Here is a 19,695-nt window from a genome sequence, read left to right on the forward strand (position 1 = left end):
AGGCATTCAGAGCGCAACAACTTCCTGTTTCTTAATCTTTGCTTTTGACTTTGTTGTTGAGATTTCTCTCTGACCCTGCAATGTACTAATTCAGCTAAGTTGGCTTGCAGGAAGCTTCAAGGATCTGACTTTTAACTTCCCTCCCAAGCACTGCAACGTGTTACAGATGTGTCCCTTCCCACCAGTGCTGGGGACCAAAGCCAGGTCTGCAAGCTTGTAAGACAGGCAGGCAGTTTAATATCAGAGCCATCTTCTTGGCCCCCAACGTCATGTTTTCTAGTGTTTAGCTGGTGGGATAGGTGATCTAGATCCCCGAACAAAGCTTCCCAGCACTAGGGAGCACAGGTTACAGGTGTGTGTGTGTGTGTGTGTGTGTGTGTGTACACGCCTCACTGCTGGAGACACTGTGCACATCCTGGCCCTCATAACCCACGACCGCTTGCAGGTCATGGGCTCTGACACCGTTTACCCCAGTGTGCTTTTCCTGCAGTGTCATGGAGATCATCAGAGGCATTGCCTAAGGATTTTCTTGAGGGCGCATGTGCGCTCCAACCCTAACCAAGAAGCTCTTTCTCGCCAATTGACACCCACTTGCAAAGGAAAAATTGCTCTTCTCCAATGGAGTCTCCCTGGATATACAAACTACACTTCAGGGTGGAAAACACAGATGACCAAACTAACTCAGTGGCATTTTTGTAGGTTTTTGTCCTTTTGGCTCTTGTTGCTTTGTTTGGACAGGTTTATTTTTTTATTTTTAATCTTACTGGTCTTTTGCTTCTATATTATGGTTTCTGAGTTTTTTGTTACTTCTTAGAGTGTGTCTGTGTGTTGTATTTTTTCTTTCTTTTTTAAAATTCTGGTTTGTTCACTTATTTGACTGTTTTCTAAGGAGAGAAGGAAGGTGTGGCCTTGGTTGGGTCTAGGAGGAGAAAGGGGGAAACAAAAATAATACTATTTAGTGCTGGGTCTATTTTATTGACTTGGTTATGATTTTAATTGAGGCTGGCGAGGTGGCTCAGTGGGTAAGGATGCTTGCTGCCATGCCTCGTGACCTGAGCTCAATCTCCAGGTCCCATCTGATGGAAGCTGAGACCCAGGTCCCATAAATTGTCCTCTGACCTCCACATCTGCATGTCCGCATGCATATATACACACATAATGAAAATCAAATGTAATAAAAACACTTTATTTGAAAACAAGTATCTTAATTGAAACTATTAAAAATCTGCACATTCCTTGGGCATGCTAGATGTCTGTAATATGGGAACGCCTTCCCACCCAGGAACGGTTTTCCTCCACTTACCCAGGCTGGGGATGTCTCCATGAAGCTTTCAAATTTCTTTATAAAGGTATGCATTTCTTATTAGATTTGTTCCCATGGTGAATCTTAAAATAGTGTCTGATTGCTACTACGACCCTTTTTAAAGCAACACAGAGCACTCTGTCCTTCCTCAGTCTTCTCCGTGCATCAGAAATTTATTCCAAGTTCTAGAAAGATCTCTCGGATGCCTCCGGACTCTTTTTAACTCGGCATTGGAAAACCTCCCCCAACCTTTCTTGCTTACTTTATTATTATTTTGATCGTGTTGTGAGCATAGAACCTCCCTAGGCATTCCAGGCTGGCCTTGAACCCTTGGTCCTCCTTGCCTCAGCCCCTGCATTTATAGATGTGCAGCATGTATTCTCAGAGCCACCAGGGTGACCTTGCAGGGCTGCTCTGCTTCTGCTACTGCCGGGCCAGCCCCTCGTGGCTTACCTTCCCTGTCCATTTTTCAGGTTCACTGTCAAGACAGCAGTCATGGTTCTTCTTGTGGCATTGTGCCTCTGACCAGCGGGGACTGGGGAGGGTGGTGGCCTTTTAAAACTGGGCCTTTAAATCAACACATTCATCCAAATGCATGGGGCCAGAAGTGTTTCGGATGTTGAGACCGGGGATGCTCAATCAGTGAGAGCTTCTGCTGTATTTTATCCCATCTCCGCCTACAAAGCATGTTTGGTTTTTAAGATGGAAATGCGCGTGGTTCCTTGCTCTTTGCTGTGCTTTCTCTGATTGTTCCGATCAAGGAAACACTCCCAAGCAAAATTTCCACAGCAGTTACTCGGTGAGGTCCTCATTTAGCTGCGTTTGAGTCTGATTGCTCTCTAAGGACTTGGAACCTGGCGGGTCGTCCTGATTGCCTGTCAAGGATTTCCTTACCTCCCGACTTTTTCCAAGCCTTTCTCTGTAGTACTGTTGAAAGCAGCGGTCCGTCCTGTGCTGAGGCCTGTTCGGGAGCCACTGAGCTGTGGGGGCCGTGCGGCTTCTGAGTAATACCTGAGGCTGCGCTGTGGCCCTCGCACACACCCACGTGTTGGGCCTTACATCTGTGTCTCCCTGACACGCCTCCTCCTGTGAGAACCTGACTTGGCCATTGCCTCTTAGTGAAATACCTGGATTATTTCAGTACACATTTGTTTTCTCTCTGCTTTCCATCCTGGACTTTATTCTTCTGTTTTTGTTCGTTCATTCATTCATTCATCAGGATCAGGCTGGATATCTGCCAGAGGACAAAACAGACAAGATCTCTCTCTGCTCTTTGAAGAGCGCTCACTATGTAATACAGAGGCTCAGAGTTCAGGTTCCAGCATCCAGGTAATAAAACCCTCATCTTGTGCATGCAGGTCATCACACCTCTGAGGTGTGTGGAGACAGGATGATGACCAGCTGAGAAAACATGAGCCTCGGGTTCGGGTAGAGAACCTACCTCAAAGGGATATGAGGAGAGCAAGGCATCCGATGCCTTATTCTGGCCTCTGTGCAGTATATACATGTGCACATACACACCTTTAAAAACAAAACAAGCAAACGAAAGAAAGCCAACCACAGTGGGATCGGAGCCTGGCGGGGTTCCTTAAGTGGTCAGGGGAAGCCAGTGTGGAGAAGGGGTTCTGAATAGCTAGCCTTCCCAGCCATGGAGGCCTTTCTCATTGCTGAGGGCACCCCAAGGCCCAGGTGGCCCAGGTGGCCCAGGTGGACCAGGAGGCCCAGGTGGCCCAGGAGGCCCAGGTGGCCAGATCAGGAAGAGGCAGAGTAGGAGTCAGGGGTCCGATGGCCAGGGCCTGTGGTGTGGGAGATGGACTGCAGGAGGAAACTTTAGGAGAGGGGTCTTAGCAGGGGATCACCTCTAGTGGTTTTGACTAAGCTACACTTATTTGCACTGTCTCTGTCTGAGTATAGTTCTTCTCCAAATCCCCAGGACCTAGCAGCTATCTGGAAATTTAGCAAATGGGTAATGACTTCCTTTTGATGTGTACTGTGTAAGTGACAGATCGTTAGCACCAATTTCTGTTTAATAAAACTTGATCATTCTGCTTCTGGGAGACTGTGAAGAAGGACATGTCAACAGGCATTTTCGAAACTGCAGGATAGTACATTCTAGATATTGTTTTTAGCCTCTTGAAGCCGGCCACAGAAATGCAGAGTTGATCCAGAGAAGAATAAAAAAGGCTGCGCCATTTAGAAACTGAAAACTCTAAGAAGCAGGCAGAACCTTCTGATGAGATTATACCCAGACATCCACAGTGGCCTTTGTTTTTAAAAGGCAGTTGACTGAAGTGCTTCTCCTGGGGCGTGTGTGTGTGTGAGAACAGGGGTGGGTGGAAAGTCTCTGCTTTGTGTTTGTGTGTGTGTGTGTGTGAGTGTGTGTATGAGAGAGAGTGTAAGAATGTGAAAGTGAGTGTGTGTGTGAGAGAGAGAGAGAATGTGTGTGAGAGTGTGTGTGTGTGTGGTGTATGAGAGAGAGTGTAAGAATGTGAAAGTGAGTGTGTGTGTGTGTGTGAGAGAGAATGTGTGTGTGTGTGTGTGTGTGAGAGAGAGAGAGAGAGAGTGTGTGTGTGTGTGTGTGTGTGTGTGTGTGTGATGTAGCCTACGCTGACCTCAGACTCTCTAGGTGGTGGGTGACCTGGAACCCCTGCTCCTCCTGCTTCTTCCTCCCTAACAATTATAGGCGCACAGCACCACACCTGGGTTACACAGCTCTACCGATGGATCCCAGGGCCGCAGGCGTGTGCTAGGCAGGTACTCCGCCACCTACGCTAAACCCCCAGAGTCTTCTTAGGGTTTTCTTAGCTGGCTAGAAGGGCAGTTGTGTGTAGTTAGTTCTGATCTTTGAGACATGGAACCGCTGAGATGCCATTTTTACTTATCATAGAAATGTCACTTTGGATTTTATGGTTTCCTTTTGGGGACCTCATGATGTAAGAGTAGGCTTTTGCTGTAGATGATATTTTTCTGCCTACAAGTATTATTATTACTGAACATTGACTTTTCCCCTCCTGAGTCTGTTAGAAACTCTAGTTTGTATCTGTCCCAGTCCCCTTAAATACAATTTTGTTTGGTTTTGTTGGGGACAGGGCTTGCTTTTGAACTTACAGTGTAGCTTAGGCTGGCTTCAAACGCCCCATCCTCCTACCTTTAGTCTCCGGATTAGAGGTGTGTGCCAACATGCCTGGCTTACATCAAGCTGTATTTCCAAACCGCTCATGGCGAAGCCATAGCCAGGCCTGTAGACATGTTCTAATGGTGTGGCAGTCCCAGCCTTAAGAAGGGTCTTTTGTGATTATTGTTTTCCCCACGTTCACTTGGAAATTACCTTTCAGGTAATAGGGGCTTTCAATGTGGGGCATTAAGTGCATCTGGACTTTTTTAAAAGGTGAAAATATTTTTCTCTACAGAGACTTCAGCAACACAGAAACGCTGTGTAGCGAACAAAAATATTATTGTGAGACGTGTTGCAGCAAACAGGAGGCTCAGAAGAGGTGTGTGAGGGGCCAGGTGGGGGTGGGGGAGTGGGAGGGTGGGGAGGAAGGTGGGGTGGAGGCGGGTGGCTCCTGTCAGAAGGGATCTCAGCTTCACAGGGCCTGGGAGACCTTCCTCATCAAGAAAGCCCGCATGGGAACACTGTCCTGGAAGAGCTGCTGTTTGTCAGTTTGCTCCTTCTTTTAATCCTCAGCAAACACCAAGTGTACCAGATCCCATGCTGGTAAGCAAGTAGGGATGGGATATGCTCACTGCCCCCTTGGGATTAAAGATAAACTGTACAAGGTACTTTTCATCGGGCACGGCACACAATACAGGCAACATTGTTGCTTTTGGCTGTAGACCTTGGCCCTCTTCTTTACAGCCAGAGATTTAAAAAGTATCTGTTGTTTAATAAGGAGCTCTGAGGCAACTACACATTAGTAGGAGGAACAGGGATACACAAAGAAACCCAGTCTTGAAAAACCAAAGCAAGCAAACAAACAAAAACCAAAATGAAATAAAACAATACTATCTTTTCTTGCCAGTACCTGCCAGTTACAACTCTTCGATGTTCTGAACTAACTAGCTGTTCCCTAGCCTGAGAAAGTTTAATCTTCCTGTGAACTCCTGTGAACTTGGGATAAGTTTATCTTGTTTGTTTTGGAGATTTTGAGGTAGCTCATAGATACTCGGTGGCGCCCTCTAAAACAGAGGCTCTAGACCTGAAGTTGATGGTTTTTCTGCCTGGCCTCTCTCACCTTCTACCCTACCCACACATATCTTCCTTCAAGGCCAACCCCTGTAGCAGGCAGCAGATACTGTGTGTTAGTGGACATTGACTCTGCTCCCATCCTGAGGCGCTCACTCTCTCTGCCTCAGGCAGCCTGGGTCTACCTGTATGGCATGAAGGCATTTTCTGTTCAACTGGGAGATTTCATGTATTAAAATGACATATATTTTTGTGAAATATGGAGGTTTCCTATAATTACTATTTATCTACTGATTCGTTTTTATGAAGCAGGGTCAGGCTGGTCTAGAACTTGCCCTCTTCCTGTCTCTACCTCCTTCCAAGCATTGGGATTATAAGGCATGTACCATCATGCCTGTCCCTAGAGATGTTTGGATTTTGTTTATCTTTGTGAAGAGGCCTTTTTGCCTTAGTAGATAACTCAAGAAGTAGTCTCTTGGAATCGGTCCCTTTTGAACAATACATACTAAAATGTGCACAGGTCCAGCGGGGTTTGTGCTAATTCAACACACTGACCAGTGTGGGTAGGGTTAGGGTTGGGTGAAGAGAACAGAGTGCTTTTCACGCTCACCGTGTTATCTACCTGATCTGTTCCTGTGTAATAGTTTGCCCAGGAATGTTAATTGATGGTCAGATAGTGTGTGTGTGCGCGCGCGCGCGCGCGCGCGCGCGCGCGCGCGCGCGGAGCTGTTTATGTAAGGTTGGGACCAGAACTATTCCTCCCCGGGCAGTATTTCTCAAAACCTCCAATGCACGATTCTGTGTGGAGGCTTTCGAATGGGAGGAAGCCTTGTTCAAACTTGACCATAGCCCCCACCCTCCAATTGACTAATGCAACCAGGACCTTGGAGTTTAGTTTGTGAAAATAGCCCTAAGGTCACCCGTACACTCTGTAAAACACGGACAGTGAGAACCACGGCACAAAAATCACAAGAGTAAGGAGTGGGCAGGAGCCTGGTACTTCATGGTGTTTGATGTCCAGTTATGTGCCAGAAACTTCCATCTGTGGGTCTTTAGCGCCTGAAGTTCTGTCTGGATCATTTTGCCCCGTCCTTTTCCCAGCTCCCTTTTCTTCATTTCTCAGCCCTCCTTTCCGCAGGATACTAGGGAGTGGACTGTCTACAAGCATTCCATTCTGCAGGCAGAGGCAAGGCAAGAGAATGTCTGCCATGACCCCGTGGAGATGCACGGTCCTGCTTTTCTCTTACTTGGGTTAGCCAAGGTTGCAGGGTGTGCTAGTCTCTGTAGACAAGCACACCTTTCTGCTTGTGGAAAGCCTGGATTCTTGCCGGGCCCTCCCTGCTCTTGTTTGTGTAGGCAATAGTGTGTTTTCTTCCTCTACTGGGCAGTGGCCACAAATGGTTTTCTGTTCCACGCTCTCTTAGGATGAGGGTAAAAAAGCTGCCCATGATTTTGGCCCTGCACCTGAAGAGGTTCAAGTACATGGAGCAGTTGCACAGGTACACCAAGCTGTCTTACCGGGTGGTCTTCCCTCTGGAGCTCCGACTCTTCAACACCTCCAGCGATGCTGTGAACCTGGACCGCATGTATGACCTGGTCGCTGTCGTCGTTCACTGTGGAAGGTAAAGTGGGCTGGGGGGACAGGTTTCTGTCATAAATATAGGGTTCGCCGCTTCATCAAGATAAACCCAGCTACGCCCTTACAGGACTGCAGTAGTCCTTCTGGAAATGCCACACAAATTCATATTGATCACCCCCAAAATATGCAGAAATGCTTAATCTGGGGGTGTATCCTAAGATATACAACGTTACCTGACTTCACCATGTGGTCGTCATCAAGGGTACTTAACACACCCTAAGACTAGGCGATATAATATTATAGTACTCCTGACCCATGTATGACGTCATTAAAAAAAGAACATGTTAGTATGGGACACAGGCCTGTTCACAGTCAGACCTGTAAATGCACATGAAATAACATGAGAACAATGATAATCCAAATGTTCTATCATTACGGGAAGTAATTTCATCTCCTTTGCATAGAAATGACGCAGGTGATGGGTTTAAAGTAACATGGAAAAATAAATGCTTATGCTATGATTTTCTTTGTATATTTTAAGGATTTGTTTTTTATTTTAATTACATATAGGTGTGTGTCTGCATGTGGGTGTGTGCGTGCGAGCTCCAGCTGAAGTTACAGATGTCTGTAAGTCACTTCCCGTGGGTGCTGGGAACCGAACTTGGGTTCTCTTGACTTCTGAGCCATCTCTCCGACCCTCCCACCCCCTGATTTTATGTTTTACAAAGCTATGTGTAGGTGTTAGCAAGATGACTCAGCAGTTAAATGAATGTGCTGCTTTTCCAGACCCGAGCTTAATTTTAACACCAGTGTCCAGTGGCTCATAGCCCCCCGAAACTTCGACTCCAGAAGAGCTAACACTTTCCTGGCCTTAGCCCCAGGCACACAGACACACATAATTAAAAATTAAATATAGAAAACCACACATGCATAATATATGCTCATGTGTATATATAAAAACCAAAATATGAAACGTATTTTAATATGTGTGAATCAAACCTGGAAGCAATAGATTAGATGTAATAATTTTGTGGCATTTTGACTAATCAGAAATCCGTTCTTAAAAATGTTTTTATGAAACTTTCAGCATGTTCCCAATTCTATTAAAAAAAAAACCACAACCCTTTTCAAAAGAAAGATCACAGTATTTAATGTGTATGTGTGTGCACCTCAGCCTGAGAGTAGATGTTCAAAGTCAGCCAGTGTTAGCTGGCTCTCTCCATCGGCCGAGTGTTTCTGGGGAATTGAACTCAAGTCGTCAGGCAAGTCTACCTGCTGGGATTTCTCCATGTTCTACAGTAGGATTTATAGGAGACAGAGAAAGGAAGCCTCCAGGTCTGAAGAAGCAAAGGGCTTTCCTGAACGTTCTTTGCATATTTAAAAAAATCCATATTTGGTATAACCATGGGAAAAGAATATTGAAAATTCACCTGCTTCTGTCTGTTCTTCCTCTGGTTGGGGTGGCTAAGTGGGTGCTCGTTCTCTCTTGGGAGGGGGACAGGGTCCCCGTGGGCATGGGTTTTGGCTCGCAGGACATCATATTGCAATTGTCTTTTCCTCTCTGCCTGGTTTGGGGACTGCGAATACACCTCAGGTGCCACTGTCACCATGTCAGGATCGGGCTGCTGAATTTCTCACCCAGCCATGGGGAGGATGGCATCAGATACGACGTCACACCTGACACTCCCCATATTCTGTCCTGAGCATGCCACTTCAGGATGCTAGACGTTTTCTTCTCAGGAAGTTGGATTTAGTTAGTGGCTAGTTGTGCTCCACTGAACAGTTCCGGTGGTTATTTGTCTAAAGAACACAGGGCTCCAGTGATCAGTACCCAGGTCGTGAGCACAGGGGGCCCCACAGTGGAGTGGAGAAAAAGAGATCTTGGGTAGGTAGAGCCTGGGGATTGGTGAGCATCATGGGCGGGGATGAGAGAGTGGACAAGCAAGAAGTTCCAGGGAGGCTGGGCAAGGAGGAAGTGGAGGTACTGATGGGCAGGGTGCTTGAACATTTTAGTTTAGCTTTCAGGGCCCAATTCTATTCTTGGCAAGACCATGGAGGGCAAGGCAGATCCCTGGGGAGGCCGGACTCTGGAATCACCAGTTTCAGGTGTCAGCAGCCCTAGCCACAAGGGACTCTGAGAACTAATTCTCACTTGCTATTAACAGCTGTTTCCATCTCCCTGTAGAGGAAGTCCACTCCTTTATATATGATGGGACTGACGGGAGTGGATGGCCTCTGGGGGTCTGAACTCTTTATTTCCTGGGTTCTCATACGAACATATCAAAACAGTGAACACAAGGCACAACATGGTGTAGAGTCTGGTGGGAAAGATGGGCAAGTGCACACACTGCAGCCCGCATCACCAAAACTCAGCCTCTGCCAGGTAACTGAGGATGCTGATCGGTGCTCTGGCACGGAAGCAGGAAGAGGAAGGAGAAGGGGATGAAGGATGCTGGTTCTAGGATGGTGGCCAGTGAAGGGCCGTGTGGGGAGGCTGAGTGGGTGGGATGGGCCACGACGACAAGTGTAGAAGAGGCCCTGTTCAGGCAGAGTTAAGACAGAGGCAGGGGGCCACACACAAGTGGACGACAGCTGGGGACAGGAGCTCAGCAGGCTCAGGAGACAGAAGTAGCTGGTGGGAGAGCCAGGGACCACTGAGCATCTGCAGCATCTTATGTGTAGAGACTGTAAATGAGGGGTGGGGCGATGGCTGATGTATAAAGTGCTCGCCCCACAAGAATGAGGACAAGTAGGTGTGGCAGCCTGCCCATCATCCCAGGGTTTGGCAGCTAGAAACAGGGAATTCCCTAGCAAGAGAGCTATCCAGAATGTTCAGCTGATAAAGACACCATATCAACCTCTGGTTTACATACACATATATGTGCACCCATGTGCATACATGTTCTCCCCCAACACACACACATGGTAAATACATGTTCTCCGCCCCCCCCCCACGGTAAGTGATGAGGGGAAAAGAGTTCAGTTTTTCAACTTTAGTAATATGTACATTAAAAAGCAATTCTAGATTCAGGATTAAAGTCTCCCTTTTGTATCAATCTAATGCAGCTGTGCAGTTCCTTCCTCCCCTTGCTTTTCAGAGTGCATAGTACATAGAGCCACGCATCTTAGCGGATGCAGTCATGCATCGTAACGTACTTCTGAGGCGTAAAGCAAATAATGCCTCTGGTAAGAATTCCATGGCATCTCCCTGGTGTGCTCAGGGCAGAGGCTGAGCTCTTAGCTACTGTGATGTGGTGCAGGGAAGGTCTGTCCCTTTGACCCTCTCTCCGCTTTGTCCTCCCCAGCTGTTTTGAATTGATGGTATGTATTTGCTTTCTACTTGGCTGGAGAGGCCCTCATACGGTCACATGACTTCTCTCCCCCAGCCCTGCCTCCCTCCTTTAGTGCTGCTTCCTCAGCATCACGGCCCTTCTCCCGTGTGTTTATGTGGTCGGTTTGTTTATAGCCGATGAGACCCCACCCCGGCACCTTGCTCTTTTGCGCTATTATAACAGAATACTCATCTGAGTAAGTTTTATATAACATGGGCTATTTGGCTCATAGTATTTTTAGGCGGGTAAGTTGAAAGCCCCAGAACTGCTTTCTGGGTTCTCTTGTCACTAGGACATGGTAGAAGACATCATATGGGGAAAGAGTCCAAGACAGAGAAAAGGGGCCTGAGCTCTGTAACAGGTACACTCTCATGTGGGTGGAGGACCAAGAATTAAATGAATAACTCATAAACTTTGGGGTTCACATTCAACCAATAACACCAAGTCCCAAGAGAAGGGGGAGGGACTTTGTCTTGCTCACTGTTTTTCTGTGTAGTAGGTACACAGTAATTCCTAATTTAAAAAAAAATTGTTTATTTGTTGGTTTGTTCCTTGAGACAGAGTTTCTATGTGTAGCTTTGGAGCCTGGCCTGGAACTCACTCTGTAGACCAGGCTGGCCTGGAACTCACAGAGATCCGCCTACCTCTGCCTTGCGAGTGCTGGGATTAAATGTGTGCGCCACCACCGCCTGGCAGTAATTCCTAATGTTAACTGCATTTGAATGCATGCTTTCCCCACTGGGCTTCTGCACTGCACCTCCCTTCCCCCCGTGATCAGCATAGTCAGTGCCCAGTGCTCTTCAGAATTGTACACTTGGACCAAAACTAGTACACAGTTCTTTTCATTTGGAAGCGGCATATCTCTGTAGTGCCAAGGCTGGATTGGACCTCCTGCCTCCATCTCTGGTTGCCAGTGTTCCTACTATACTTGATGACATTAGATTTTTGCATTGATAATTGGAGCGTTATAAAGAAGGGACTATTTACCTGGTGACTTTCTCTCCTTCATTCTTTTACAGCGGTCCTAACCGTGGACATTACATCACCATTGTGAAGAGCCATGGCTTCTGGCTGTTGTTCGACGACGACATTGTAGAGGTGGGTATGCAGGTTGCTCTGCCGTGGGCACGGGGTAAAGAAGGAGTTTGGGGTGGGCAGCTGTTGTAAATGGTAGCTAAAATAACCCTGCTTTTCAGTAGTAAGGAAATATTTAGATCACAGCCATGTACTTCAGGTATTTATTTCTTTTTTCTTTTTTTTTTGTAAAGGAATATTATAAATTCTACCCTCAAAGGTGGGATCTGTTTTAGCCCACTAGGGTAGCTGTTTTAGTAGTCACCTAAGGGAATGAACTCTGATAAAAATGGAGGTTCTTCACAGACCCCTCAGATTACTATCTGAGAGACAGACTTCCTAAAATTTTTTAAAGGACTTCTATGTACAGTTACGGTTAGATGAAAGGGTTGTTTTTTATCCCCCATCGGTTTGCGTCTGTCAGATATATAGAATTAACCATTTGCCCTCAAAGGTACCTAATTGCACTCTTACACCAACTCATATTTCTTACATTTTAGATTTTGTTTGCCCAGGAATTGTAAGAAATAATTACAATATTTTTTTTTTCCTCATTGCAGAAAATAGATGCTCAAGCTATTGAAGAATTCTATGGTCTGACGTCAGATATATCAAAGAATTCAGAATCTGGATATATTTTATTCTATCAGTCAAGAGAATAACCTAGAGGAGCGTGGGACTAATTCCTGCGGGGAAATACTCAAAGCACTAGAGCCTCGTTTCTCTGCAGACCTTCCTCTCCCCCCGCCCCGCGGCCCACTGGCGTTATCACTGATGCCCACTGGTCTGGCAGTGTTAACCTTCCTTCCTTTGTGTTTTTACATGCAGCACTACTCCTGGGTTTGTTCTGGGCTGAGGCAGAGTGAACTGCAGTCAGTTTCCAGTCAGATGTCGATGAATAACCATTGCTGATTCGAAGACTGAGATGAATGTTATGCCGCTTGTCATGTCTGACTAAGCTAGAGTGGCTTCGTCTGTAAATGTCACAGCCCATTTGGAGTGTTTGTTTGGCTTCCCGAATGGTTTCCGGGGTCTCCTTCCCATGCATTCCTTTGACATATCCCTGGAAGCGTTGCTACCCGCTGTTAGTTTGCCTGCCTCCTCTGACGGCAGGGGATAGATGTGCACCCGTTAAGGCTGCAACCATAGCTTTAAGTTTGTGCAAGTGAAAATGTTTAGACACGAGAGACGTCGATGCCAAGATCATCCTCTGCCTTGGGACAGGGTGAAGCAAGGCTGTTGATGGTGGCCGGCGTTTGCACCCAACTGTGCTTACCTAGCTGGTAGATCCCAGGGGCTACGACTACGAAGCTCAGGGCAGACAAAGCCAAGAGGAAGATGTTTTTGCGGATAGTGAAAAGTTACTTATCTCTCTACCAAAAGCCAAGTTTCTGGGAAGCAGTGCACTACTGTTCCTTTTCCGTGACCGCTTCCTCCTGTCAGGTCCCGTGGTTGTGTTTTTCTCGGATCTGGCACTGCTAAGTTTTTCCAAGCGGTCTTTCCAGTCCTGCTGATGGATTGCCATCAACGGTATCGAGGTTGAGATACCAGTTGGCTGCCTCTGGTACATCTCTCTCGTTAGCCAGTTAATGCCAACCTTCTTCCTAGATGAGGAAGATGAATCAGAAACCCTGTTCACCTTGACAACCATCAGCAGATTGTACAGCTTCACTTTTTTATTTAAAAAACAAAAACAAAAAACCTTATTCAGTCTGTTTACGGGGGCACTGGTGAGTTCCGGGGCTAAAACAAAACTTTCCTTGAAGGGAATGCTGGAGTTAGTGGATTGCGAAATGGGTCACAGGAAGTGTTAGAGGGTGAGTGGAGGGATGAACAAGATGGCGGCTGGTTCTCTGGCTCAGATTCCTCTAGGACAGTTTCCTGGGAGACCCTCATCTCACTATTTTTCCATTTTGTTATGTGTGTATTTATTAGAGCATTTGAATATTGGTACCTTTTATCAAAAGGGTTGATTTGGTGTTTTACTGTTGAGTTAATCTTAGTTTTCCTACAATGAGTCATAGATCTTGGCCTCCTTTGGGACGTCAGCTGACTTCCATACACTAGAATATACTGTGAACGTGTTATGTTGTGACCTAACACATCGGCGGATGAACATGCAAACTCTTGGCGTAATGTGAACTAAAACTGCAGTTGAAGATGTCAGTGGCCATTTGAGGATAGCACTTTATCTAGGTGAAAACTGGACTTCTTATTTTTGAAATATCTTGAACTGTTTAGGGCTCAGCATGCCGATCTTTCATTCGATCATGCTTGAACGGAGGTGTTTCAGCCTTCCCTGGAGAAGGCGGGACAGGGTCATTTCATATCGTTGTCTTTTGCAAATGGTGAAAATGGGCCTTGCTTTGGTTAGAGGCAAACGCGTATTTATAAATACTTTGTCTCTCCCACACCCCATGAAGCATATTTATTAATCACTTACCTTGGAGGTGGACCTTTATTCATTGAAGAGAGGACTTTCTAGTTGGAAGTGATTGGTGGAGGGAAATGTTGGTCCCACATCCAGCCCATATATTTGACTGTGGCTTACACAGGTTAAGAAAATGATTATTGGTTTCTAATACATTTAGAACTGGTAATAGGACAAAAGCTATTAAAATTGTCTTTGAAACAACCCTTGAAGCTAATTTATTAAACAAAAATGTTTCAATTGGAAGCCCAAATGCTATTATAAGGTTCAGCACATTTTTCTTTTCTTTTTTCTTTTCTTTCCCTTCCTTCCTTCCTTCCTTCCTTCCTTCCTTCCTTCCTTCCTTCCTTCCTTCCTTCCTTTCTTCCTTCCTTCCTTCCTTTCTTTTTTGGTGAACACATAAAGCTTTCCCCAGTAATGTAACCAAAGTCATTGCTTTTTTTTTTTTAAAAAAGTAGTTTAAAATTCAGTATTCATGAAGAGGTTTTTGGAATAGAAAGAGATAAACATGGAGACTATTGCACTAACCTTCAGCTGGTTGCGGTGCAGGGCTAAAAGATTGGAGAAGGACCAAATACAAATCTCCATCAACACGCCATCGGTTTTTAAAACGTAAGACTATCTGGTAATTATTTACCTCTTTCTCAGTAAAGAAAACAAACTCGAGGCAGCTCTGTTCCACACCCCCCCCCATCATTTTTCTTTTCATCGAAAAAATCATGTTCTAACTTGCCGTCCCTGGTTCCCAGCGTAAAGCAGGGGATGACAGTGGAGGCGGAGCACGTGAGACCACTCCAAGGTCACAGCGATAGCACAAAGACCCAGCAACTGTCCCCTAGATGGGGGTTTGTGTGTTCTTTCTCCAGCAGGAGAAGTAAGCCTGCTGTGTTTCTCTTAATTTCTGTAATTGCTGGGTATTTAAAAAGAAATTACAGTATCTTTAAAGAGACTTAAAAACTTTTTTAAAAAATGAGATGTTTGGTTTTTTTTGGTTACTTGCTAGTTTAACATCTAGATGCTGGTACAGTATGCTAAAATCTTCCGTTTCAAAGCAAACTTTAGTAAAATGGTGACGCGTGTAGTGCTGTCCCATTGATGTGTTTTCTCCATTCCAAGCCATCATCAGGTAGACTGGCTTGAAGAGAGCCAGGAATAATACAATCAGGGTGTCAGTCTGAATAGGGAGCCGTCCCCATGTGCTTCCCAGTCCTGGTTAGATTCCGGACTGATGGAAAACGACAGAGATGGTCCCTGTGCGTGTGTTTTCATGGGTACCCTTGATCTCATGGGCATGTCTAACTCGAAAGTGTGTTCTAACTGGCGATTAAGGCTTATTTTAGATACTGGAGTGTAGCTTTATTATGGATGGATTTTATCTTTTAAACATTTCATTTTGATCAATTTTGTATATTCATGTGTATTAAAAATATTGTGCACTAAATGTTTTCTCCTGGTTTGTTGTGACCTGGTCAGGGCCTTGGCCAGCACCATTGTGATCAGCTCATGCAGATGGCATGGGCCAGAGGAAATGATTGCCTATTTTTCTGCCTAATTAAATTTCTGTTTTCTAGTATTACATTAACTTATTTTTGGCTCCTATTTCTGTAACCAAAATAGTGACTGTATGTGTGTGGCATTCACTTGATTTTGTTGCTTTAAAAAAAAAAGCTTGTAGTTTTTATTTAAAATAATTTGTATCTTTGTTTTTTTTTTAATGTAACCAACTCAAGCACTTTAAGCAATGCTGTCTCATGAGGTTTCATTCATTTCAACACTCTGCCTCTAGAAGTGTTTGCAAGAAAAAATAATAAAATAGGACCTATCTTCGTCGAGAACCACATCTAAGTACTACCACACATGTGACCTTCATGTCCTTGGCATCCCGAGTGAGCCAGTTGTGAGTTCCCTATGCAAGGAATCACTCTGAACTGAATGTTCAAAATGGGAAGGAGATTCTGACAGGATGTACTTCATTTCTTGTAACAGGAGCTAGCGGCTGCTGTTGAAGAAACAGCGCCCTGAGAAAATTAGTGGCAAGAATGTGGGCGCCAGCTAGTTAAACTTCACAGTACACTTTCTGTGCTTGATCTTGTTAGTTATAACATGCTATTCCTGAAATAAGAATGTGGCTCCCAGCTCTGGAGTTGGATCAGCACTGGTGTCCAGCATCTGAACCTTCTGGCCTGATTTGTGGGGACCCTCACCTCAGAAATCTAAGCCGGGTGCAGCCCTCTTCCTCCTCACGTACATGAGTACAGGTCATTCACTCCTGCCCCGCGGTTGAGAGTGAAGGCCACAGTTGTCGCAATCTGGGCTTTTCTTCCCAGCTAGTGACTTCAAGGGGGTCCATGTATGAACTGGAAATTGTGACCCGAGTCCATGACTAGGTCTCAGTATGAAAAGACAGCCGTACAGGCCAGGTCTGTAGGTAACTGTAAGTCTCCTTGTTCCTGCATATTCAGTTGGGTTCATGCTCTCAAACCGGACTGAGCCAAACAGGCTGTTGACTTGCAGGACAACCAGAGGAACAGAGACCTTGGCAATATGATTTTCTTTCCTAGGCTTTGCTTTTGTCCTCTGTCAGATGGGCTTCAAGTGTTGGCCTGTGGCTACAAGCCACACAGGTAACTATTTCTGGAGAATGAGAAGCCTCCCTCTTCGTCCTGTGTTCTTTTGTTTTCATTGGTGTTTAAAACAGCTTTTAACAGGGCTGGAGAGGCGGCTCTGTTACGAGCACTGGCGGCTCTTACAGAGGACTCACGTTTGCTTCCCAGCAACCACATGGCTTCGATCCACCCATAGCTTCACATCCAGGGTTGCCCAATGCATGTACACAGCGAATATGCACACATCCAGACAAAACACTCACATGCAGGAAATAAACCTTAAGTAAATAAACAGCCCACGCCTCTGATAGAGAACCCCATTGCCAGGGCTTCATCCTTACAGGAGTATGAGAGGCATTTGCTGAGTCACCTTTCTTGAGGGTAAGTTTTTATTTCAGGGACAGTACTCAAAGCAAACTACCTACTTTTCCTAACGATACTCCAGGTGGAGGGATTCTTAATTATTTAACACTTGTAGAGACATAGAAAGATGAGACCAATCAGGTCCCCCCCCCCCCACCTTCCTGTTTCTTGCCTCAGAAAAATTCTGTATGGAAAAACTTTAAACTTTGAAATACCACACATGGGGCAGGCAGTGGCATTTGGCCCAGGTGTCCCTGTACAGATGGCCCCACAAGCAGCCCTGTTCTCTTCCTTGGGGCCCTCTGTCTCCTCGCTGCTTTTGGCATTGCCTTAGCTTTCTTTTTAGTTCCCATTGCTGACAATAGCATTTCAAACAAAGTGAGAACCCATTGTGTTTCACTAATGGGGTGGAGTATTTTGCCTTTTCATCTTCTGATAAGAGTCAACTTTCTGGTGGTTGGAGAGAAGGCTTAGTGGCTGAGAGCTCGTACTGCTTTCCCAGAGGACCCGAGTTCGGTTCCCGGCAACCATGCCTGTCAGCTCACATGTGTCTGCACCTCCGGCTTCAGGGGCATCTGGTGCTTTTGACCCTAAGGGCATTCTCACCACACGTGTGCACATACACGTGATTAAAAATCATTTTCTTTTTAAATCATCCTTTTGGAAGTGCAGACAGTGGCTTTTGTGAACTGAATTCTTTTCTAAACCACTGGTTGGCATTATTACCAAGTCAGTAGCCTCTCTCCAGACCTATCAGAACGAGTCAAGGCCTCAGAGTCTTGCAGCTATGTGATCAGTAGTTCTATTGGCTTTTACCCAGTGTTGGTATTTTTAGGTGTCCATCTGAGGTAAACTGCTTTGAACTACACATGAGGGACTTAAAAACAAATGAGGATGAACTTCATTTTGGTGATGAGAGGCCAGGGTCAGAAATGATGTGAGAACGTGGAGAAAAAGAATGCTTGATCTCGTGTCCATTTCCCACGTGGTTGTAACGTGTCAACCTTGGGACATCGTGTTCGAACACAGGTTCATCCTCCGCCTTGCCTCTCTCGAGAGCGAGCATGCCTATTGTATGGAAGGCAGGAAGGCAGGCGGGTGTCACAGGTTCTGGTCCTGTTTGCTTCACCTCCTCGTGATAGTAGGGATTTGGAGATGAAGATGGAGATTTGGATCTCACATGGTTGGGAGCAAAGTAATTCCACGCTTGAAACCACTGTTTCTATATATTCAGCCTTGTCCTCTTCCTGTGAGCCAGCTGGACTGTACTTACTTTCTAGAGACTGTCTTAATGAACCTTGTCAGAAAAAAGTCATTTGCTGAGCCAACTAAAAATGACCACTGAAAGAATTATAGCATGGGCTTGAGTTTTTGGCAAAGAGTTGGGGAACAAGGTTAAGACTCATTATTGCTTAGCTTCTAGCTTTGAGGTCCCCTGACACAATTTGGGTTTGGTGTCCCCACCTTTAAGGGACTGGGGTTGTACCAAGTTACATCCCATCTCTGTCCTCAAGAGTCATATGGGACACAGATGCTTAAGAGGCATGAAGCACAGCTCTAAAGTGATAAAACTAGTAATAGGTAGTAATTCAAAGAAATTAAGCCCCAAGGTCCTCTGGCATGCACACACACACACACACACACACACACACACACACACACACACACTATGCACACATCATTACATACACACGGGCACACTACACATGCATGCACCACACATGCACACCATGCACATGCATACACCACACACATGCACACACACACAGGCACACCACACATGTACACGCCACACACATGCACATACCACATACACACACACACTACACATGCATTCAGCACATACATACCACACAGGCACATCACGCACATGCATACACACCACACACACATACCTCATCACACACACGCAGGCACACCACACACACACACACCCAGAGTGAAGGAGCTTCAGTTCTCCACCTGGAGACCAACTCCAACATACAGAGACCCACAACGCTTTCTCTTTTCTCCAAGAACTCCTAGGCATAAAGACAGCACTAAAATGAGATGAGAAAGGGGAAATCCCTGCTGACAGCTGGGAGCCAGCCTGAGAAAGCTGCACCTCAGATGCTGTCAGGGACTGGCCTGCAGCTCCGAGCTAGGCCATGGGGTCTTCTTGCTTGCCGTAAGCAATCTCACAGAACAGCATCCTTAGACAAGGTCATGCTGTGACCATGATGAGGCCAGACAAGAAATGTGTCAACTTCATAATTTTCTCTAAGCACAGGCAAGAACAAGGTCACGGTGTAAATGGTGAAATGCTCGCATTGCTCTCTGAGTCTGAGTGAGGGGGGCTGCTGTTTAGCCAACTCCCACTATATCTCCTCTTGCATCTGACCCAGATAGGAGTAGCAAGATATACAAAGAAACATTACTATTTCCAGGATGGTACCCTATCCTGAAAAACCATTGTTGCCCTCCTCCATGATCTCAGCCAAAGCCCCGGGCTCTAAAGCTCTAAAGCCCCTTAATAAATGCCCAGGGTTCTACATGACACACGGTCTCTGCTGCAGTGAGTGCTGGACGTATTTCAGTGCCGTAATTGTGTGTATAGTCTGGTTGGAGGGTGAGGACAGGAAAGCCCTGGAAGGGGAGCTAAGCCGTGTCCTGTGCCTTGCTGGTCTAAGAGGAAGAAAAACCACTGTGGAATACATGGTGAGTACGGTGATTCTTGTCTGAGGGCTTGGTTGTGTGGGCCCAGCCTTCCAACTTTGCATAAATAATGAGTTTAGTCTTTTCTACCCTGTGAGGATATATACAGCATCCATACCTCCACATC

At 45.9% G+C, this 19,695-nt stretch overlaps 1 protein-coding gene across 1 annotated transcript in view; it reads left to right on the plus strand.

Moving 5' to 3' along the window:
- Nucleotides 1–15,643, plus strand: part of Usp46 (ubiquitin specific peptidase 46) — a 74,214-nt gene extending 58,571 nt beyond the window's left edge. The window contains exons 6-9 of the mRNA XM_075943076.1: nt 4,714–4,797; nt 6,914–7,111; nt 11,420–11,498; nt 12,035–15,643. Coding sequence (XP_075799191.1) covers nt 4,714–4,797; nt 6,914–7,111; nt 11,420–11,498; nt 12,035–12,136 — 463 coding nt within the window. The 3' untranslated portion in view covers nt 12,137–15,643. The remainder of the gene's footprint in view (nt 1–4,713; nt 4,798–6,913; nt 7,112–11,419; nt 11,499–12,034) is intronic.
- Nucleotides 15,644–19,695: the final 4,052 nt, after the last annotated feature.

This window comes from Microtus pennsylvanicus, chromosome 12, assembly GCF_037038515.1.
Source record: "Microtus pennsylvanicus isolate mMicPen1 chromosome 12, mMicPen1.hap1, whole genome shotgun sequence".
Classification (NCBI taxonomy): Eukaryota; Metazoa; Chordata; class Mammalia; order Rodentia; family Cricetidae; genus Microtus; species Microtus pennsylvanicus.